The 24,981-nt window shown below is 36.7% G+C and overlaps 1 protein-coding gene across 3 annotated transcripts in view; it reads right to left on the minus strand.

Moving 5' to 3' along the window:
- The window catches only part of ZDHHC2 (zinc finger DHHC-type palmitoyltransferase 2), an 82,061-nt gene that overhangs the window by 4,238 nt on the left and 52,842 nt on the right, over positions 1–24,981 (minus strand). For 2 of the 3 annotated variants that reach the window (XR_009349637.1, XR_009349636.1), the window contains exons 7-13: positions 23,021–23,141; positions 20,699–20,831; positions 16,194–16,320; positions 15,803–15,895; positions 7,973–8,085; positions 5,406–5,480; positions 2,907–3,005 (exon numbers count right to left, since the gene is read on the minus strand). Coding sequence is in view for 1 of the 3 variants with exons in the window: in XM_059156035.1 (XP_059012018.1) it covers positions 5,440–5,480; positions 7,973–8,085; positions 15,803–15,895; positions 16,194–16,320; positions 20,699–20,831; positions 23,021–23,141 (628 nt within the window). In the remaining 2 variants the exon portion in view is untranslated. Of the gene's footprint in view, positions 1–514; positions 3,006–5,405; positions 5,481–7,972; positions 8,086–15,802; positions 15,896–16,193; positions 16,321–20,698; positions 20,832–23,020; positions 23,142–24,981 lie in introns of those variants that run through there. The other variant, XM_059156035.1, reaches the window with a different exon arrangement.

Here is a 24,981-nt window from a genome sequence, read left to right on the forward strand (position 1 = left end):
TTGTTGGTGTAAGAACAATTAAAGGATGAGCTCTTAGTCACCGAGGCTGCATTGTGATAGAAAATCCTCTTACATCCTCTTTTTCTGAGGATGGAAATAAACTGAATATTGTATTGTGGGACACATGTAAGTCAAAATAGGGAATATCTGCTAGTTTGTATTATAATAGAGTAACTGTTTTCACGAAGCATGACTCACGTGATTACTGCCTTCACTTTTTAAGAACATGTTCTATAAATCCATTGTATTTGATTTCTCTAAAGAAGGTAATTATTGTCAAACATGCCGTATTCCCCATTTATCTGCTGCACACAGTACTCAAGCTTCATAGTCTGTTTCTAATTGTCCTCAGAATCATTTTACCGACACATACTTATCTCAGAAGACCTGTGTTCTGACCAGGTTGTAGATCAATTTTGTCTGTAGTAATTCTGGTAGACTATTAGGAGAAGTAAGTGTACTTTAAAGTGATTTCGATTGTCAGTGCAAAGGCAAATTTCATATAGACAGCTAATAAAGGTGATCAACCAGACTTTATTATGGGGTAGAACAGGAGGGAATTCATGGATAAGCACTGCCTTAAATGTCCCATCATTGTATTTCGATGCAATAAGTTTATCTTTGAAAATACAAACCCTCTTCACTGCACAGCGGCAAATAATTAACTACAGTATATGAAGTATTTGTACAACATTTAAAAAAATTCTTAAAAATTTTACCTATATGGTAGAATTTTTAAAAACAGGAAAAAAAAATTATCAGCTAAATGGAGTCTCAGGATAGTTGAAGTATAAGTGTCTTCGGGTTTGAGTTGAACAATTAAAATTTTTAAAACAAAATGTTTAAAATGTTTTTAAGGTAATTTTATAAATATGTACAAAATGTAGGTCTACTTGATGCTTTATTCACTCAGGTAAACTACGTACTGCATATCTAGTGAGATACGCCATCACCTCTAAAAATGATAACCACTTAGATTAAAAACAAACAAACAAAAAAAACACCTGAAAGATTACCCATTGTATGAAAACAAAAAGGGAACCCTTACAACTTAATGGAAAAGAATTTATTTATAAAAAAAATTTTTTTGAGTCTGATTCTAATGTGTACTGACTCATGTATTTCAATAATTACACAAAAGACCTAACGGAAAAATTTAACAGTACTCTAGCAAGGTAAGGAATAAATCCCCCCCTTTTTTTTCTTTTCTTCTATTTTGACGAGAAAGAACACGTCACAGAATCCTGTCCACAAAAATGGCTATAGTACTGTGCTTTGAAAATAACCTGGCTGCATATAATTCTTAATACATCACGTGATGCTGTCGCCCTTAAGACTTCCAGCAGTAGCTATAGGTTCCAATCTGGCACTTCAGGTAATAAAAAATGATGACCAAAAAATGCTTTAAAAGTAAAAAGTAAAAATGCATCATATCTTCCGAGAGTTCCTGAAACAGATTGTCAGATCAATGTCTTTAGCTTTAAAAAAAAAAATTAAAAAAAAAAAATCTGAAAAGAGTGCCATCCTATTATGCAAATGATCTATAAAATGGATTTGACTGACATTGATTCTTCCACAAACTCATTTAAATATAAAACTTTACATTTTTAGAAAGAATGAATATTTGTAAGGATCTTGTTTACTCCATTATCCTCTGGTCTACTAGTCTATCGTGTGTTGCATTTTTGTTTAATTCAGATTTTGAAAAGTTTAGTATTTTCTTTTTGATTAAATACCAGTTCCTTAGCTGTGTAAGTTGTAAAAGATAATCTGCTTTAAATTCTCAAAATCAGTACCAAAAAATGTTTAAAGCTTATTCTAATCTCTAACATTTACAAAACTTACACTCCACTCAAAAAAAAAAAAAGGAAAACTTTTTCAAATAGTGCGTACAAGGCACAAGAGCTTCCTAGTATATTTACTGAAGCCGAACATTTTGGCATCAACAAACACACCACTTTAGTTTACCTTAAATTCAGTTTCCAACCAGCACACCATTTAGTTCATATTGAACTAAATTTCTAAAAGTACATGATTTCTTTTAATGATTTGCATAATTTAACTTTAAGTATTTGAAGAACTATGAAGTTTAACTGTCATACTTCTGATGACGGGACACAGAGATAATACAGATACCAATGGAGGATTAATCTATTGGCCCATTAAGAATTGTGAACAAATTCATTATTTTTGCTATGTTCAAGAGAACAAATAACCTAAAAAAATATGAAATTGTTTAAAAAGCCAGACTGGCAAAAAAAAGATTATAAATCAATCTTCATAATTGTTTTTATAGATCTTCCCTCAATTTAAGAAGATCAGAAGAGATGAAAAATATTTTGGATATAATCGTAATGTATTAGTTGTGATAAAAATTTGCTAGCTAGTTACTTATCAGTGAACTCAGGCTTCAATGATCATACTTCTTTTCCAGCAGTGAACAAAGGCTAGAATTAGACTGAAGTCTGACAAAAATGGTGGTAATTTTCAACGGTAGGCCACTTAAAATTTATAATGAATTCATAGTCATTATAGTTCACTCAGTCTGGGGCTGGAGTCACAAGAGAGGGAATGAACAAGTCTGATATGCTACCTCCACCTCCCAGGTAACTGATAAAGCTGTCATTATACTGTAATTTGAAATCTTTTAACTTTCAGTATCTTAATAGGCTCAATTTTCTGAATTAGAAAATCAGATGATTAAAGGGCTTTTTATGTGGATACATTGCACTACCCAAATATTTGGGTGAAAATAAGCGCATGACTTCATTCCAGGGTTTTATAGTAGAAGGTATTTCTGCCCTTGATTCATAAACTTTAATACTGCTAATATTTAACAGGAATTCATGTTAGTTGAAACAACCTGTATATTGGATTAAAAATGTTATGATTTTGATGCAACTAACCAATTCATATTCTGCACATCCAGCCAAAGGGAAATGGGAGCAACAGCCCAACGGTGCCTTCCTGTGGGAAGCCTCTTCCTCCACCTACAGCATTGATACCTTGAAAAGAAACAGAAATCATGAAACTATTGTGTTAACTACAAAAAAGCAAACAAAAAAACTAAACCAATTCATTCAATGTTTGTTGAATAACATTCCTTGTTCCAAATTGTTTTCTGGGCTAGAGAGCTCAGATATGCTCTTGAATACAGAACTCTACATCAGTGCTTCTCAAACTATAATGTGCATATTACAAGACCAGAGGATTTTGTTAAAATGCAGGAAATGCAGATTCTGATTCACCAGATCCATGTCCAAAATTACACATTTCTATTGAGCTCCTAGCTGATGCTGATGCTCCCGGGTTGAGGCCTCGAAAGTGTTCCTTTCTGCATGTGTCCGAGGGCAGTAGGAATTTAGGAGTGACAGCAGAGTTGGAATAGGGATTTAGGAAAATCATTTCGAAATTTCATGTGTGTACAAGCACAGCAGTTCTTACTTGAGTAGGAGGGAAGGCTGAAAAGACAATGGAACTTACAGAATAGTGCTATGGGTCTAGGTACATAACTCTCTGCGAAGTATGATGAACTAATATTTTATAAAAAGCCCACAGGTCATTTACTAATATTCTTCAAAAAGAAAAGAGAATATGAAAATATTCAGTAATATAATTAAATTAAGCATATCAGTATCAGGTAACATTATTTACTATAATATATAATAATATAACTTGAATGAATTGCAAGTCTGAGAGGTAAAGCAGAAAAAAACTATTTGTGAAACTTTAAAAAACTATTTGGAATAGTAGCTATTTTGAATTGGGAAAATTCGATTTTTTAAAGAAACATTTAAATGTCACTGGTTAGGTCAATAGAATGAAAAACACGACATCATAAAATCACAAAATTTTTTTACACCACAGCTGATTCATGCTGCCATTTGGTTATTATGACCACTAATGTCATATATTCATGTGTAATAAAATCAAGCTTCTGTGAGATTCTTAATTTTAATTATGTTATTCTATCACTTATTTACAAAATGGTTATTTAGAACCAACTATGGGTCTGGTATTGTATAAAGTATTGAGGATAATGATCATCAAACCACACTGGTCTGTGTCAAAATACTGGGAAGTCTATGTGACTTACACACATATTACTCTGTAAAGTTGTAAAATATTTAACACATATGACCTCAGAAACATTGGTAATTAGAACTAATGATTCAAATACTGAAAAAAAAGTCCTATGAAACCTTATATGCTTTATAGAATTATTTCTACAAAATAGTTTACTTGTGGCATTAGTGATTTAAATTTGTATATTCAGAGTTACATTTTAAGAATTACTTTCAGAAATTTAATACTCTCTTTGCTATTTATCAAATTAAGATTGAATTTTCACTATGCTAGCTATAGTTATGATTGGTCTGATCTACTACACCACCATATACAGTCATCTAAAACCAAAACATCAGTCAACTGGCAAATTGCCAGATCAGTATTTTGCAGTTATCACCTAGCTACTCATAAAAACCAAAACAAAACAAAGAAACAAATTTAAAAAACAAACAGATTTTGAGGATTAAAATAGGTTAAAAAACAAAGAAAAAAAGCAGATTTGGTGAAGCACTGTGACATGAACAACTTTGTTTTAGATTCCCCTCTCTTGCTTTCTTTAGACTTTAGGATTCTAGACTGCAGTTTTATAAATAAAGATTTGTCTTGATAACTTTACTGTTCAACTCTACACTGGGTTTATGCTAACAATACATACAGTTTGTCTTGTTTGGATGCTTACGGCTTTGTTCCAAAGGGGCTCTTTTTGTATTGACTGGAGGCTTATAAGTAAATAATCTTTTAAAGATTATTTAAATTGATTTGGAGCAACCGGTTTAAAAAAATTTATGGCTTAAAGAAAATGATTTGGAACCCTTGTTATTTTAAGGATAACGCATGCTACAGGGTCCTACTGTAACCAAAAATAGGGATGATTGCACTAACAGATATAATTATCTTTCACCACTTAGACCCAATGAGATTCTACTGATAAATGGTCAAGGTTATAACTTCTGTATATCAGAAGGATGAAAAACAAAACAAAACAAAAAAAAACAAAAAAAATTGCAAAGCCCTTTCATATGACAAGAAAGTCATCATGTAAACTTCAATAGTTTAGGAACAATCCTTGCCATTTAGTGTATTGCTATAAAAACGAACTTTGTTCATCAACTTATTTCTGTTATTTGTCAAGTTAATGTTACACACTAGCTAACCCCAAAGCTAGGTCCACATTCAGAGTTCTCCAGCATGAATAATAGGATTTCAAGGGTGAACTAAAACATCTTAAAATTTCAGTCACTCAAAAATCAATAATAATATTTATGGCCTATTTGCCCTAAGGGAACTAAAAAGCTGTTAAAAATATAAAACATGACAATACAGGAAAAACATCTTACTTTCATAAAGTATGAATTTATTTTGTTTGAAGAGTTAAGTCTCATTCTCCATGGTTAATGCAGGATTGCTCATACCTTCAAGAAAGAACAAAAATTAGTATTTTATTTGTGGGGGTGGGGGAGGTGTTGCTTTTGAACAAATACAAGGCAGAGACTTGTTTATCCATCCCTGAATCTCCCCAATATATTGCTTCCAAAGGTGCCCTGTGCATAGTACAGGTTTGTAAGATGGTCACACAGAAACACACACATACACACGATACAGTGTTGGCAACTACGAGTGTCACAAAAGGCACTTTAAAAAGAGATATACAGGGGATGCCTGGATGGCTCAGTGGGTTAAGCACTGGACTCTTGATTTCAGCTCAGGTCAGATCTCAGGGTCCTGGGATAGAGCCCCAAGTGGGGAATCCGCGTGGAACCTGCTTAGGATTCTCCCTCTCCCTCTTCCTCTGCCACTTCCTCTGCCTCTCTCTAAATAAATGAACAAACAAACAAACAAATAAATAAATAAAATATATACCTAAGGGAGTGGGAGGGGTGAACAAAAACATGAAAGATACACTGGACATGGCAACCCTCACATCATCGTAGGGTGCTCTTCCTAATTCTACATCATTCTGGTGAAACTAACCTTTAAGTCCTTTCTCACCTCATCCTTCTCATGTTTCTCTTCCTTAGAATTCAATTCATCCATCCAAGTAACAGAAAATTAACCTAATGTGCCAAATGATTAACAGCACACAGAAACTAAGAAATCGCTTCTATGTTAATGCAGAACTATACGAGGTAACATGAACCCCTTATAAAAGAAAGGGAGCTCATTGTCTTTCTACCCCCTGAAAATTGACCCCCAACTGTACATCACTTCTTTGCCTCCAAGGAAACTAATGGATTCAAAGGGCTAGTAGGTGGCATCAATTTTCATTTAGGCAATGTCTAGTCCTTCGCACAGACTGGAAGACAGAATGGCAGATTTGAAGGTGACGAGAGAGATGAAGTTATGGACACCCACACCATGGGGCTCTTCGGAGGGCATGGATATTCCCTGAGAACAAGACTCTTTAAAGAAAGCCTGTATTTTAGGAGAATGTGACTGTAGACTAATTAATGACTTTAGAATTTTTACTTAGGACTATTTTTCACTATCACTAAATCACAAAGAGATTTCAAATAAAACAAAAACACTTTAAAGTGCAGAGAGCCAGGGCACCTAGGTGGCTGAGTCAATTGACTGCCTTCGGCTCAGGTCCTCACCCCAGGGTCCAGGGATCAAGCCCCGAATCAAGCCTGCATCCAGCCAAGCCTGCTTCTCCCTTTCCCTGTGCCCTTCTCACTGCCCGAGTTCTCTCTCTCTCTCATCCTGTCTCCAATAAATAAAATCTTTAAAAAAGTAAATAAAGCACAGGGAGTCGAGGTCAGGCAGCACTAGAAGAAGGTTTGAAGAAAGGACTAGAAATAAAGGGAAGATTTTCTGGCTAATAGTTCCTTAATCATGGATGTATGGTTTTATACTTATTTATAGGGACACCACACATATACACATGCACCTGCATGTATGATCACATGGAGTCCTGGTTCGAGCCCCGCATGGGGTGGGGGTGGGTCCCTGCTTAGCGGGGAGCCTGCTTCTCCCTCTCTGCCCCAACCCCACTTGTGCTCTCTCCCTCTCAAATAAATAAACAAAATGTTGAAAGGAAGGAAAGAAGAAAGGAAGGAAGGAGGGAGGAGGAAGGAAGGAAACTAGTTACATTTAAAAGAGGGTAGGTTAGGGACGCCTGGGTGGCTCATTTAGTTGGACGACTGCCTTCGGCTCAGGTCATGATCCCCAAGTCCCGGGATCGAGTCCCGCATGGGACTCCCAGCTCCACAGGGAGTCTGCTTCTCTCTCTGACCTTCTCCTCACTCATGCTCTCTCTCCCTGTCTCTCTCTCAAATAAATAAATAAAATCTTTAAAAATAAATAAATAAATAAATGGAAGAGGGTAGGTTACTATAAACATCACACACTAACTCCGTGTCCAAACTGGGATCTAAAAATTCAGCCTAACTTTAAAGCCTTGCCTTTTCTTTGCCAATAAACTATACTGACTGAGTTAAAGATTAAAATCAACAACAATAATAAGAGAAATGTGAGTGGGATTTGAAGAAATAACTGAAGTTATGGTAATTATGCAATAACTTTACTGGATAGAAATCTTCAAGTAAAGGAATCATATAATTTAAGATCTTTTTTACTAGATATTTTTCAATCTTTTGTCTAAGTTGATTAAAATTTTCCATTAAATATGTATATTTGCATCATTTTATTAAATAGGCAGTAGTAACTATTTGTTTCTTAATCTGGGATAAAAGCAATGCAGATCTTTCACAAAAATGATCTTCAGCTAACAGACATTAATCAAAGTACTTTAAAAACAGAAGTTCCTAAAGATACCTCTACATTTAGCATGGGAGTTCAACTCCGAAGCAAGAAAGATTCTGTAGGTAATATGAGGGAATTTCTGCACTATTTTCACCTTTTAAAAATAAAATCTATTAAAACAGCCAAGTAAGCACACCCTTACCAGCTTTGCCTTTTCCCGGGTTTGTGCTGCTCTCTGTCCAAGACTGAGAATCAGTGAGAAGGTGGCTCTGGGACTCTCGCAATGGCTTTGCAGGAAACGGATGGTTTTCAGGACTGAATAATAATAATAGCACAATCATATGTTAGCTCTTGAATAGTACTGAGTGCAGTGTTTCTCAAAGTATAGAATTCAAACCGATTCCCAAGAGAATTTGGGGCACAGGGAATAAGGCATGTTCACACTAACTCACAACAAGAAAACTGTTCTTCCTTCCATTCTCTTTTCTTCTTCTCAATACAGTAAGTTGACAATCTTTAACTCTGGCAAGTCTCCATTTTAAAAACAGAGAACAGGCTTCTGCCTCTTACTCTAGCAGGTGAGGGAATCTAGTTAGAATTTAAAAGTATTTTATCATCAATTTTATTTTTTAAGCTATATTCTATTTACAGCAAATTATACCAAGTTTTCATTTATGATAGTGATATAATGTTTGATTTAAAAATTAGCTTCAGGGTGCCTGCATGGCTCAGTTGGTTAAGCAACTCGGCTCGGGTCATGGTCCCGGAGTCCCAGGATGGAGTCCCGGGTCATGGTCCCGGAGTCCCAGGATCGAGTCCCGCATCGGGCTCCCAGCTCTGCGGGGAGCTGCTTCTCCCTCTGACCTTCTCCCCTCTCACGCTCTCTCTAGCACTCTCTCTCTCTCAAATAAATTTTTTAAAAAATCTTTAAAAGAACTATTGTTCTTTAAAAAAAGATAAAAATTAGCTTCTGTGTCAATTTAACTAAATACATTAAATAAAAAATATAAGGGTTTGTAAGTGGTATATGGATATGGAAAATAATATATGAAGGTAATGGTGGAAAGACAAGTTTGAGAAAAATTGTCCTAGTGTTTCTAAAGTGGACTAACTAGTCTTGAACAAAGAATTCTCTATCCTTCATCTTTGAAACTGAAACAACAAATTTGAGCACTATCTTGCAGAAATGTTGAAAACATCTGACATCATCAGGTCTTACAAATGTGACATGTAATTTGGGGCATAAAGAGTCTTAAAAGAAGAACGTAAGTTTTAAAATTTAAGTAGACATGCTACATATCGACATTGAATGGCATGAAAATATATACATGAAAATAACATTTCACTTAGATAGAAAAAAATATTGGCATAGAAACTGTATGTGTAGTTTTAGAATACTCTGAAATAGTAATCACAATAATGTTCAAAAGAAAAAAAATACTTGAAATTCTTCCAAGAATAATTCCACATAACGTGAGTTTGACTATCCTACATTTCTGAAAAGATAAGCTTTTGTTCCTCAATAATTACCTCATACCTAAAATTAGAAAATATTTCAATTTTGTGCAACTCTAACATCCCCTTGTTGAAATTTGGGAGGCAAATCTTTAAAAATAAAAAGCATGTCTCCTATATACATGAAAAAAAACACCTTTTACTCTCATCATTCTTCAAGAGAGGGACCAGGTACAGCATAGTAACTAGGTCCTGGTTTAGGGACTCCTTGCAGATTCGTTACTGCTAATAAGACTCTAACAAATGGCAAGGAAAGATCCATTCATTCAACAGTATTCACGAAGTACCGATTAGGTCCATGGATATAGTCTTTGATCACATGGAAATTTCATTGTAATTGAGAAGGAATAATAGTAAATAGCAAATATATAATAAGTCTGGTGACAGAAAAGCCTATGACAAGAGAAAAAGAGAGCTATGGGGAAGTGGAGGAGCAGGTTGCTACTTTACAAGGAGTTTTCAAAGATGGTTTCTATTGTGAAATTACACCCAACCTAGACATAAGAAAAGGTCACAGAACATTCAGATACAAGGAGGAAAAATGGTGAGGGAGAAGAATTGGCAAGTACAAAGGCACTAACTAAGGGACAGGCCTGGTATACTTGAGGACCAACAAGATCTGCGTGTCCGAGGATTGTGAGTGATGGGAAAGTGGCAAGAGATGATATCAGAGAGACACTGGGGTCAGATTAGACCAGACAAGGTAAGGACATGCATTCACTTTTACGCTGGTTAAGATGGGAAGGCAGGGATGCCTGGGTGGCTCAGTTGGTTGGGCAGCTGCCTTTGGCTCAGGTCATGGTCCCAGCATCCTAGGATCGAGTCCCACGTCGGGTTCCTTGCTCAGCAGGGAGCCTGCTTCTCCCTCTGCCTCTGCCTACCACTCTGTCTGCTTGTGCTCGCTCGCTCTCCCTCTCTCTCTCTGATAAATAAATAAAATCTTTAAAAAAAAAAAAAAAAAAAAAAAAGATGGGAAGGCAGTGGAGAGTTCTGAGCACAAGAGCGACACAATCTGATTCTTAATGGAGAACAGGCTAGAGGCAAACATGGAATCAGACACATCAGTAAGGAAGGCATAAAAATAATCCATGTGAGAAATGATGGCTCAGACCAGAAAGCAGTCTGAAGGTGGTAAGAAGGTACTGGGATTACTGGCGTATTTTGAAGGGGCACACCAAAGGATTGGTAAATGGAGTAAATGCAAGGTAAATGAAAGAAGAATCTAGGATGACTCCACGGTTCCTGGCCTGAGCACCTGGGAGACTCAGGGTCACTAATACTGCCATACGGAAGAAGGGAGGAGAATGAGATTTGAGTTAAAGGGGAGGGTGACGACGTCTGACAATCAGGAGTTGTACTTTGCTCCTGTTCAGTGGGAGACGACTTTTAGATATTTAAGTGCGAATGTTGAGTAGACAGACATAAAACTCTGGAGTACGGGGGAGAGATCATCACCTGCCCTCCTAATTTGATGTGGGCTAATCAGGGGAAATTATAGAATTACATAAAAGATACTTTAGCTGTCGAAATCCAATCCCAAAATTTAAAGGAAAGGGAAGAGGAGCCCATAGTGGATACAAGATCACCTAAACCAGGCAACAGTGCGAGACCTAGGATTTCTCCCAAAGCCTGCAGTACACGTAGTAGAAGGAGGACAACTATCTCAGAGACCCAAACCTCCTTGAACTACGAAAACCACTTAAAAGGCAAAAAACAGGACTGAAGAGTACTAGCGAACTTTATAAAAGTGAAAACATTCTAAATAATCTATTAACAGGAGATTTTTCTGCATCAAGATATAAGAAAAACCCCTAACCCGTGAATGGTCAAGCAAACCAAAATTCAGAGGGCACAGCCCACTGAGACTCTGGTGCTTTTGAATGACCCCATAAATCACATCAGAATGGCCTCCTCATTAACTTGTAGAGTCTGGTCTGTACCAAGGTCAGCCTAGGAATGGGGTGGCCAATAGGCTTTATCTGGTGACAATTTAAAATGTTTTGGAATGGCTACCAGGGTCAGTGACTCAAGAAAAATTCTGGGGTCATGATGGGCTCCACCATAGGAAGTACTGTGATCAATAAGAAAGCCACAGGAGATGGGAGGAGTGTGGGTACAGGTGTTACGTACATGGCATTCCCAACTAAGAAAATCTCTAAAATTAAACTAAGAATGAAATGCTTATGCTCTCGCTATCAGCTTTCATTTCAAAATCAGAGATATAGCCTTATTCAAATAAATCTGTCTTAAACATATAAAAACTAGTGTTTCAAAGTTGCAAATGCATACATAACATTAAAAGTTTAAATAGTTTTGCCTTTTGCTAGTTAGTACCAAAGTCAGAATCAAATTTTGAGGTCTTCCTCAAATTCGTGGCAGACTAGAACCAGAAGAGACTTCAAGCAATGGCAAAAGTCTCCAGACACTAAATTTCCAAGACTCCTTCCCTTTTCTTTCCACTGACATGGCTCAGATAATGTCTACAGGTTTTGAACAAGCATTAAGAATACAGTGCACTCTTAAATGACACACTGGACCAGATGGACATCACAGATATATTCAGAACATTCCATCCCAAAGCAACAGAATACACATTCTTCTCTAGTGCACATGGAACATTCTCCAGAATAGATCACATCCTGGGTCACAAGTCAGGTCTCAACCAGTACCAAAAGATTGGGATCATTCCCTGCATATTTTCAGACCACAATGCTCTGAAACTAGAACTCAATCACTAGAGGAAATTTGGAAAGAACCCAAATACATGGAGGCTAAAGAGCATCCTACTAAAGAATGAATGGGTCAACCAGGAAATTAAAGAAGAATTGAAAAAATTCATAGAAATAAATGATAATGAAAACACAACTGTTCAAAATCTGTGGGACACAGCAAAGGCAGTTTTGAGAGGAAAGTATATAGCGATACAAGCCTTTCTCAAGAAACAAAAAAGGTCTCAAGTACACAACCTAACCCTATACCTAAAGGAACTGGAAAAAGAACAGGAAGTTCTAGCAGGAGAAGAGAAATAATAAAATTCTAAGCAGAAATCAATGAAATAGAGACCAAAAGAACAGTAGAACAGATCAACAAAACTAGGAGCTGGTTCGCTGAAAGAATTAGTAAGATTGATAACCCCCAGCCAGACTTACCAAAAAAAAAAAAAAAGAGAAAGGTCCCAAATAAAATCATGAATGAAAGAGGAGAGATCACAACCAACAGCAAAGAAATACAAACAATTATAAGAACATATCATGAGCAACTATATGCCAGCAAATTTGACAATCTGGAAGAAATGGATGCATGCCTAAAAACGTACAAACTACTAAAACTGAACCAGGAGGAAATAGAAAACCTGAACAGACCCATAACTAGTAAGGAGATTGAAGCAGTCATCAAAAATCTCCCAACAAACAAGAGCCTAGGGCCAGACAGCTTCCCAGGGGAATTCTACCAAACATTTAAAGAAGAATTAATACCTATTCTCCTGAAACTGTTCCAAAAAATAGAAATGGAAGGAAAACTTCCAAACTCATTTTATGAGGCCAGCATTACCTTGATCCCAAAACCAGACAAAGGCCCCATCAAAAAGGAAAATTACAGGCCAATATCCTTGATAAACACAGATGTGAAAATTCTCACCAAAATACTAGTCAATAGGATCCAATGGTACATTAAAAGGATTATTTACCACGACCAAGTGGGATTTATTCCTGGGCTGCAAGGTTGGTTCAACATCTGCAAATCAATTAATGTGATACAATACATTAATAAAAGAAAGAACAAGAACCATCTGATACTCTCAATAGATGCTAAAAAATCATTTCTTGATCAAAACTCTTCAAAGTATATGGATAGAGGGTACATACCTCAATATCATCAAAACCATCTATGAAAAACCCACAGCAAGGATCATTTTTAATGGGGAAAAACTGAAAGCTTTCCCCCTGAGGTCAGGAACACAGTAGTGTTCCTGCTATTCAACATAGTACTAGAAGTCCTAGCCTCAGCAATCAGACAACAAAAAGAAATAAAAGGCATCTGAATCAGCAAAGAAGAAGGCAAACTCTCACTCCTTGCAGATGATATGACTTTATGTGGAAAATCCAAAAGACTCCACTCCAAAACTGCTAGAACTTGTACAGAAATTCAGGTATCAGGATATAAAATCAATGCACAGAAATAAGCTGTATTTCTTTACACCAACAGCAAGACAGAAGAAAAAGAAATTAAGGAGTCAATCCCATTTACAATTGCACCCCAAACCATAAGATACCTAGGAATAAACCTAACCAAAGAGGCAAAGAATCTGTACTCATAAAACTATAAGGTACTCATGAAACAAAGATAAAAAGAAATGGAAAAACGTTCCATGCTCATGGATTGGAAGAACAAATATTGTGAAAATGTCTATGCTACCTAGAGCAATCTACACATTTAATGCAATTCCTATCAAAATACCATCAATTTGTTTCTAAGAAATGGAATAAATAATCCCAAAATTTATATGGAACCAGAAAAGAAACTGAATAGCCAGAGGAATATTGAAAAAGAAAGCCAAAGTTGGCAGCATCACAATTCCAGACTTCAAGCTCTATTACAAAGCTGTCATCATCAGGACAGTACGGCACTGGCACAAAAACAGACATACAGATCAATGGAATAGAATAGAGAGCCCAGAAATAGACCCTCAACTCTATGGTCAACTAATATTCAACAAAGCAGGAAAGAATGTCTAATGGAAAAAAGACAGTCTCTTCAACAATGGTGTTGGGAAAATTGGACAGCCACATGCAAAAGAATGAAACTGGACCATTTCCTTACACCATACACAAAAATAGACTCAAAATGGATGAGAGACCTCATTGTGAGACAGGAATCCATCAAAATCCTTGAGGAGAACACAGGCAGCAACCTCTTCGACCTCAGCTGCAGCAACTTCTTCCTAGAAACATTGCCAAAGGCAAGGGAAGCAAGGGCAAAAATGAACTATTTGGACTTTACCAAGATCAAAAGATTTGCACAGCAAAGGAAACAGTCAACAAAACCAAAAGACAACTGACAGAATGGGAGAAGATATTTGCAAACGACATATCAGATAAAGAGCTAGTATCCAAAATCTATAAAGAACCGACCAAACTTAACACCCAAAGAACAAATAATCCAATCAAGAAATGGGCAGAGGACATGAACAGACATTTCTGCAAAGAAGACGTCCAGATGGCCAACAGACACATGAAAAAGTGCTCCACATCACTCGGCATCAGAGAAATACAAATCAAAACCACAATGAGATGCCACCTCACACCAGTCACAATGGCTAAAATTAACAAGTCAGGAAACAACAGATGTTGGAGAGGATGTGGAGAAAGGGGAACACTTCTACACTGTTGGTGGGAATGCAAGCTGGTGCAGTCATTCTAGAAAACAGTATGGAGGTTCCTCAAAAAGCTGAAAGTAGAGCTACCCTGTGACCCAACAATCGCACTACTGGGTATTCACCCTAAAGATACAAATGTAGTGATCCAAAAGGGCACGTGCACCCAAATGTTTATAATAGCAATGTCCACAATAGTCAAACTATGGAAAGAACCTAGATGTCCATCAACAGATGAATGGATAAAGAGGAGGTGGAATATATACACAATGGAATACTATGCAGCCATCAAAAGAAATGAAATCTTGCCATTTGCAATAACGTGGATGGAACTAGAGGGTATTATGCTGAGTGAAATAAGTCAATCAGAGAAAGACAATTATCATATGATAGCCCTGATATAAGGAATTTGAGAGGCAGAGTGTGGGGTCTGGGAGGTAGGGAAGGAAAAAATGAAACAAGATGGGATTGGGAGGGAGACAAACCATAAAAGACTCTTAATCTTACAAAACAGACTGAGGGTTGCTGGGAGTTGTGGGGGGTGGAGAGGGTGGTTGGGTTATGGACACTGGGGAGGGTATGTGATATGGTGAGTGCTATGAAGTGTGTAAGCCTGATGATTCACAGACCTGTTACCCCTGGGGCAAATAATACATTATATGTTAGCAAAAACAGTTCATAATAATAAAAAAAGGAATATGGTGCACTGTCAAGCAGGCATTGGGGATTCCATTTGATCTCCAAAGCCTAATCCAGGGACATTATTCTGATCTCTTTATAACGAGGACCTGGAGGGTCAGAGGGCAAGTTTACTGTCTGCTCACCTGATCACTAGAGGAGTTAATTTGGATTTAATATTCTTTCCTTTTAGGCATCACATTTAAAATATCAGTCAACCAAAATGTATAGAGAATTAACACCTGTTTACCCACCACCCAGAGTAACAACACTTGTACAAGTATAACTGAAGCTCTCCATGGCCCGCTCCGCAACCACACTTTCCTCTCCCCCTCACTCCAAGTGGGAACCATTATAGTAAATTATCTTATGTTCCTAATTTTTTCAAAGAAATAATATAGCCAAAGGGCATAGGAGGATAAGATATGTTATTTGAAAGTAAAATAGAAAAAAATATGGGATTACTTTTTCGATGTTGAATTCAATCCCGCAGGAGTAGATGCTTGCTCGGGATCCTGATTAACAAGGCAAGTCGGAAAGGAGCAGCCGTCACCTAGACTACAATTAAAATTAAAACTTACAACTGAGCAGTAAACAAAACAATAGAGTGAAACTGTCACAATGGGATGTTGGGGAGAGCAGACCACAGTCATCTTTCAGACAAAACATGTCTATCAGACACTGGCTTCCACACGGCATGCTTAGGGAAACAATGCCTTAACCGACAACTGGCATCCACGTAACAGTGCATCATAAAATAATTCTTTAAAGAACAGGAATTCCTATGCAGGATTACAGTTCTTCTGTCAGATTACTTTCACTGGTTTCCAACCTGAATGTTTTCACCACAAAGTACCTTGAAAAAATGGGTAGCAACCAGTACTTCTTTTCATCCCCAAAAACTTGTCGCATGTTTTTACTGAAACCCAAGCTGAATCCATTCTTATCTGTTCCGTGTCGAAATACAGGACTTCTAAACGCCTCTACAAAAGACGACAGAGCAACCATATGAGTACAGAACATATCTAGTGACCCCCATACGTAGAAATTACTGGACTAAATGAGGGAACTCTAAAAATCGATGGCGAGCCTTTTGCGAATACTTATGTAATTATCAGTAGCTCTGCCACACAGACCGCCTATTCTGTTTTAAAATAATCAGATGATACGATTACATCTATTTTCCTTTTTAAAGAATCCTTTAACTATTACAGCAGCACAGTGCATTGCAAAAAAAAAAATTAGAAACACAAATAAGCAAATAAATTAAAACTTTAATGTCTTCTGGACCTTTTTAAGATAGGCGTGTGGATGGACAGATGAATGGATGGATGTAAAGATACACAAACCTACAGTTTCTTTAACCAATGAGACTGTACTTTTTACATCCTATATATTCTACAAATTCCTTTTTTCAGTCAATAAACTCCATTTTCCAATTTCATTTAAATTTTATCTCTTCCAAGCAACATTTTTTTCCAGCTGGCCAAAAATTTACTGGCTTATGTGAAGTAAGATCTAGTGCAGAAGCAAACACTGTGTCTGGTTATACCGACTCTGCACGTGAAAGTCAAGGTTCAGAGAGGTTGTGAGGTGTGTCCAAGATCACACAGCAAATAAATGACAGAGTGGAACGTGAACAAGGTAAACAGTGTCCCTTCCATTATGCTACAAATGCTTCTTAAATAATGCTGAGAGACAAAGTCTAAACTTTTATTTGGGGAACATGAACAAACATAGAAGTATAATGATTTTCTTATCCATTATTTAAAAAAGAAAATTCTAAGAGTCAGGGTACTACAAAAAATGCAACCATTGGGACGCCTGGGTGGCTCAGTTGTTTAAGCAGCTGCCTTCGGCTCAGGTCATGATCCCGGCGTCCTGGGATCGAGTCCCACATCGGGCTCCTTGCTCAGCGGGGAGCCTGCTTCTCCCTCTGCCTCTGCCTGCCATTCTGTCTGCCTGTGCTCGCTCTCTCCCCCCTCTCTCTCTGATAAATAAATAAAATCTTAAAAAAAAAAATGCAACCATTTGCAAGATCCTTAGCATTTGTCACCCTGGGTTATATAGCTTTTAATATAATTATAGGACCATCTCATCCAAAGGAAGTCCTTTCAGTGTTACAAGTTAAATCTAGAAGTTCTCAGAAGTTAAATGCTTCTAGAAATAATTCATTTTCTTCTGATGAGCTATAATTTATCCAACATATAATTTTTTTAATTATAATTTTTATAATGTTATGTTAGTCACCATACTACATCGTTAGCCTCTGATGTAGAGTTCCATGAGTCATTGTTTGCATATCTGAAATCAGATACTTTGTCTAGAAATTACTGGAGTGTATTTGCTGTAGTAAGATTTCACCTGAACGTTAAAAATTAACATTCACTGACAATATACTATAATTAATCTTCACTACTGTAATCATGGTGTCTCTCAGCTTGAGGTGTCCTTTGAGATCATAGGATTTATTAGTCCTGGTTGCATTCCCAAACTCCTAATCTTAGTCTAGAAGATACTACTTGGCTTAGTCCCTACTTACTTCTCAAACCTCAATGCATATTTTTTGCTCTTTAGCTTTCTACGCTCTAGCCATGTAGATAGTGTTACAAATATTTCTAGCTCTTCTCCTGTAGGACTTACTTTTTTAAAACTGCAGTGAAAGGCACAGAATATAAAATTAACCATTTTATTAGTGGGCAAATCAGTGGCACATAGTACATTCACAATTCTGTGCAATTAATTACCAAGTTCCAAAATAATCACATCACCCCAGAAAAAATCTCCATATCCATTCAGCAGTCTCCCCCTAGTCCCCCTTCCTCTCATCCTCTGAAAATGACCACTATGGATTTATTTAATCTGGATATTTCATATAACTGAAACTATATCATTAACCTGTTCAGATCAGCTTCTTACTTAGTGTGTTTTTGAAGTTCATGAATGTTGTAGTGTGCATCAGTATCTCAATTCATCTTAGGCTGAATAATATTCCATTGTCTAGAAAATAGCACATTTTTTTTTGTCCATTCATCTTTCATGGACATTTGGATTGTTTCCATCTTTGGACTATTGTGAAGAGTGCTGCTATGAACGCTGACTTATAAGTATCTCTTGGAGTCCCCGCTTTCAGTTATTTGGGGAATAGATCAAGGGGTGCAACTGCTGGGTCATATGATAATTTCATATTTAGCTTTTTGGGCAACAGCAACTGTTGTTGACAGTGGAGTCATCATTTTATATTTCTACCAGCCAAGTGTGAAGGTTCCAATTTCCCCATGTCTTCATCTACGCTTGATTTCTATTTTGTTGATTTGGGTGGGAAGTGGTAGTTCTGCTTTTGATTATCCTGCCCTAATGATTAATGATGTTGAGCTGGTTTTTATGTGCTTTTTGGCCAACTGTATATTTTCACTGGAGAAAGGTCTATTTAAATGTCTAGGCAGGGGCACCTGGGTGGCTGAGTCGGTTGAGTGTCCAACTCTTGGTTTTGGCTCAGGTTGTGATCTCAGTATACTGAGATCAAGCCCCAGGTCGGGCTCCACACTTAAGGAGCTTAGTCTGCTTGACAATCTCTCTCCTCTTGCTGCCACTCCCCTGCTTTCTATCTTCCTCAAATAAATACAATAAATAAATCTCAAAAAAAAAAAAATTCCTATTCAAATTCTTTGCCGATTTTTGAATTGGGCTGTTTGTCTTTTTCTTGTTGAGTTGTATGATTTCTTTTTATATTCTGAACACTGGATCCTTATCAGATAAATTTTTTGTAAATATTATTCTCATTCTGTAGGTTGTCTTTTTACTTTTTCCACAATATCCTTCGATGAACACGTTTTTAAAATTTTAGGGAAGTCCAATCTATTTTTTTCTTTTGTTACTCATGCTTTTGGTATTATATCTAAGAATTCATTGCCATATTAAAGTCCTGAGGGCTTATCCCTATGTTTTCTTCTAAGAGTTTTACAGTTTTAGCATCATTTGTCAAAGAGACTATTATATTCTCCATTGAATGGTCTTGGTACTGTTTTGGAAAATCAACCTGCCAAAGGTTTATGGCTTATTTCTGGATTTTTCATTCTATCATCCTATTCCGTTGGTCTTTATCTGTCTTTGTGCCAGTACAACACTGTTTTGATCCCTGTAGCTTTGTAGTAAGTTTTGAAATCAGGAATGACTTGTTTTTTTTTTTTTTTTTTTTTTTTGTGGATACTGCTTTGGCTATTTGGGGCACCAAGCAATTTCACATGAATCTGAGGATCATCTTTGTCATTTCTGCAATAAAGGCCACTGATATCGTAATCAGGATCCCACTGAGTCTACATCACTTTGGGTCATATTGCCATCTTATCAATATTAAGTCTTCCAATATATGAACATGGGAAGCCATCTGGTCCTGGGCTTTTCTTTGTTGGAAGATTTTTGATTACTGACTCAATCTCCTTCCTTGTTACAAGTCTGTTCAGGTTTGATTTTTTTTTTTTTAAGATTATTTATGTGTGTGAGAGAGAGAAGAGGGAGTGGCAGAGGGAGAGGGAGACAAGCAGGCTCCCCGCTGAGCAGGGAACGGGACTCCAACTCTGGGCTGAATCCCAGGACCCTGAGATCATGACCCGAGCCCAAACCAAGAGTCTGATGCTTAACCAACTGTGCCAACCCAGGCACCCCATGAACTTTTGTTTTTTAAATTCTCTATTTCTGTTATCTCCTTTCTAATCTTTATTATTTCCTACCATTTGCTGGCTTCAGATTTACTTTGCTGTTCTTTTTGTACTTCCTTAAGCTATAAAGTAATCGATTTGACCTACTTCTTTTTTAACAGAATCATTTATAGCTAGGTATACACTTCCACTGAACACTGTTGTAGCTGCGTCCTATCTCTGTAGGACTTTCGAACGTACTCTTTTTCCCCACCTGAGATGTTACAGTTTTTACCGTGACTGATTTCTTAGGTTTAATACTTGTTGCTTTGGTGAGCTCCTTCCTGACCACTATAACTAGGTTTCCTTCCACAGTTCCCAGTCCTTGATTCACAGCTCAGCAGCCCATTTGTTTCCCAGATAGCACTCTGCATTTTGCAATTACTTTTATGTTTGGTTATTGATTTTTTGTGTCCCTTACTAGACTATTTTGCCCTTGTTCACCACCGTATATACACAATGCTTTACACACAATGGACAGTCAATAAATATACAGAACAACTGCATTTGTAGGTGTCTAAGTCGCCACCCCACAAAACAGTATGTGAAATAAATATGATATTTACCACATCAGGACGGGTTGGCATTTAATCATATGGCAACTTTTGCTGAGTATCTATTTATGTCTTTAAAGTTCTGTTAACTACAATAATTGAATACTCACCTAATGTAGATTTATTTTTGCTGACTAGCCAACAATGATAGCCAAACAGAGAGGACAAGCTGACAGAAAACATAGCTGCAGCAAAGAATAAAAACATAATATGGAACTTGGCTTGAGTATCGGGTAGGCCATTCTATAAAGAAAGGAAGAAAATAAAACGTTTTGTCAAAGGGATAAATATTCCCTACTTTGTAAGAAAGAATTTTTTTTGCTCTACTTTTTTTTTTGAAATTTAGATATGGAGAAAGATACATGGCTTTATGTTAAAACTTTGAGGAAAAATGTATGATGTAAGATTAAAAATGTTTACTATTAATGAATACAGATATAAAAATATTAAAATTTGGGATATTTATTTTGTTTTTCATAACCGAGTCATAGAAAAATTATAGTAGTACATGTGTAAACTATAACATTAGGAAGCAAGATAAAAGGAACTATAAAATAAAATTTTTAATTTACTTCCTGAAAATGTTTTGTTAACACACTATAGCTTTACAAATGTTTAAATGGTTTTATTATAATGCCTGAAAATGAAGGTTAATTGGCACAATTAGTTACTATACTTATTGATGTTTTAACATTACTACAAACAACAGCATCAACTACAAGAACACATACAACGACACATCCACAATAATGCTTCAAGCTATTTTAAATAATAGCATCACAGGAAAGATCAACACTAGTGCATAACACTGATCTAAAACAAACCTTACAATATCCAGGTAACAAAACAGGCTTTCTCAAAGCAAAACCAGTTTTATTGTAGGTATTGTCCAAGGAGACCTGAACCCACTCTAGAATGACAGGCTTGCACTACGGACACTTAGTAAAGCACCAGGGCTGCTAGCGGGTGTCCCCTTCTGATAGGAAGGTCATGCTACTTCAATATTCTCTGCTGCTCTCACTCATAGCTTCTGACAGCAGAATTCTCACAGTGACATCTGGACTGGTCATTCCTTTTCATACATATTTATGGTTTGGAACTAAAACCATCCCCAGGAATGAGAAGCAGTGAGGTAATATCCTTTCCGACTTTCATTAGGGATCATTCTTTGTGCTGGACACTGAGGTATTCCCGAATGTTAGCAGCAAGTCCATATACCTGTATATTTCTAGGGCTTGGCAAAGTAACTGGCACAGAAAGGCATTCAGTAAATCTTTAGTATTCAATGTGGTTCAAATCTGACCTAAATTATCTAGGAATTTAGAAAGTTCTTACCATAATAAAGGATAATTTAATAAAACAATGAAGAAATCCTGACCTGGGATAACCGTTTATTTGTCTGTTTGCTTTGTTTTGTTTTTTACCATTGTTTGGGGTCCACAGGAGTATCTTTGGATATTTATAATAATTGATTTTAATTTTGTTTTGCTTACATTTAAAATATATATCCCAAAAAACAAATGAACTACTCAAAGCCTAACCAAACAATACCTAGTAACAACTCAGGATTTTATAGACATAATAGTTCGAAAACAGAGTCTTTATACACAAAAAGAAAACACTTCATTTTTTAAATACTGAAAAGAAAACTTCAAACATAGTCAATTCTCATTACTCACAGTAGCCATGTTCTAGAAAGGAGCCATGAACACTGAATTTGTAAATATGAACCACCGCCCCAGGGAAAATACAGGCTTAGGCTCCTATGAGCCTCTAGTCACAGCCGACCAATAACCAACCCTGTCTTACGTGTGCTTCTGCTAAAAAAAAAAACACCGTACTGACATCTTATTTAATATACATTGTTGATTCAGTACTTAGAGCCAACAAGCCGTGTAACTCGTGCCTGCTGGAAGCTTACCTAACTCATGTATTTTCTCCATAAGGTACACTACAGTCTTCTTCTGCTCAGGAACACCAGACAGCACTTCAGTGCTATGCATGGAGACCATTTTAAATAGCAAAATCACCAACAAAAAGTACAAAAAAAATGCAAAAAATGTGACCCTAAACAGACTGAAAAGCATGCTTGTTTATAGTAATGAGACACCAAGAAGAGCAAACAGGAAGGCAGTATGTGGTGGCCTTGTTTGATCTCAGCTGGGGACGTGCACTTGGGCGGGTCAAGTTTTTCCCACACTGTGCTTGTCTGCAAAGGACCACATAAACTCTGTGAGCACTGATTTGGGGATTCCAAATGTGTTTCAGCAAGTAAGAGAATTCACAAACACAGAATCTGTGAACAGTGAGGATTGACTACATATATAAATGAACTCTAGTCTATAAAATAAGTATCTGAAAGAACTCAATTACTAAAAATCTATTATATATTTTTGTATACCCAGAAAAAAATCACCAAGGCATTGACTTACTGTCCAAAATTTGATAAAATACTGCAAGTCTGTAGCAGCAATAAAAAGGCAGTAGAGCAGAGAATAAGCCAAGAAAAGGAGGAAAAATTTATAATTTGAAAATCCGACACAATTGTTCACCCTGTTAACAAAACAAAAACAACTTTTCAGTGAGTTGTACACTTTCCACCTACAGTCTGCATATGCTCATATTTAACACAGTATTCGGTTTCCTCTCCTTTAAAATTTATTGGCATTCCTTTAAGCAAGACACTTAACATTTCTTTTCACGTACAAACATTAAAAAAAAATCCGTTTCACAAAAAAAGGAACTTGTGTTTAGCTTTTTAAGTTTGATATGTGATATTGCTTTAATCGACCATGAACCACATAACTATATTTCATGTCCAATTACGTAAATAGGCACATACCTAAAAACACAGAGCTGGTGTGAAAACTAATGAAGTCAGGCAGATAAAAATTTATTAAGTTCTTTGTTACCTTTGGATATGATTTTATTTTATTTTATTTATTTATTTGACAGAGAGAGAGAGATCACAAGTAGGCAGAGAGGCAGGCAGAGAGAGAGAGAGGAGGAAGCAGGCTCCCCACCGAGCAGAGAACAGGATGCGGGGCTTGATCTCAGGACGCTGAGATCATGACCTGAGCTGAAGGCAGAGGCTTAACCCACTGAGCCACCCAGGCGTCCCGGATATGATTTCTAACTATGATTGGGTAATTTAAAATCTTCCAGATTTCCCCAAATTAGATGAAATATCTTTGTAAACTACTTGAATGCCATCAGCATACTACTGAAACAACCAGATTATGCAGGGGACGTTTAAGAAAAAAAATAGGATTGAGAGCCAGACAGAGAGAGTCATAATGTGCATCTAACACTCAATAATCATGTGGCCTTGATCAAGCAAAATAGTCTATAGGGATTTCATTTTCCTTATCGCAAAACAAACAATCCAGACAGCTGGCTCTATATCCTTTGATTCTAAACAGGGAGATCTGTAATTCTCAGCTCTCACTCTAAAGTTATTTAGAGAATATTTTGGAGAAGGGGGAGTAAGAATTCAAACTATCATATCAAAAGGCATAAATACAAATATAACACACTTTACAGTCACACTTTTCTATCAAAAAAATTTTTTTTGCCTTTTGATAAAGACTATGAAATTTCAGGCTGAGGTTGTGCACGTGACGCAACATCTAAGTGGAAATGGCAGGTGTCTTCACGGCTGAGGTAATTGTGGTAACTGGCCTAATACATCTACTGCATAAAACATACACATACTCCTCAAACTTCTTTGTCTTACTCTAATGTTAGCAAGGTAATCTCAGTCTCTATTGACTTTACTAATAAACTGAGACATTCTTCTTTTTAGATTTTTAAAGTGAAACAATGTACACATGAAAAATGTTTACTCAACCGTGCAAGATAAATGAGCTCCAGAAGTCTGCAGGACACTGCGCCCACTGTTAACAATAGTGTGCACTTAAAAATTTGCCTGTGCCCCTTTAACAAATAATACATTATACCTCAATTTAAAAAAATTTGTGGAGAGAGTAAGTGCCATGTAAGTGCGCCCACAAAAAAAAATTTTTTTTAAATATATTATTTATTTATTTGACAGAGAGAGAGAGACGGCAAGAGAGGAAACTCAAGCAAAGGAGTGGAAGAGGAAGAAGCAAGATTCCCGCCAAGCAGGGAGACCAATGTAGGGCTAGATCCCAGGACCCTGGGATCATGACCTGAGCCAAAGGCAGATGCTTAATGAATGAGCCATCCAGGCGCCCCTAAAAAATTTTTTTAATTAAAAAAAATTGAAAAGGTAGACATTTATCTGGCTTATGAATAAACTGAAAATCTGGGGGAAAAAGAAAAGTGCCTGCATCATCTACCTCAAATAAATAAATAAATAAGGTAAAGGGACCAGGATTAGATTCAGTAACTTTGGAACGTAAGGGCATTT

The sequence above is a fragment of the Mustela lutreola genome, chromosome 18 (assembly GCF_030435805.1).
Source record: "Mustela lutreola isolate mMusLut2 chromosome 18, mMusLut2.pri, whole genome shotgun sequence".
Taxonomy (NCBI): Eukaryota; Metazoa; Chordata; class Mammalia; order Carnivora; family Mustelidae; genus Mustela; species Mustela lutreola.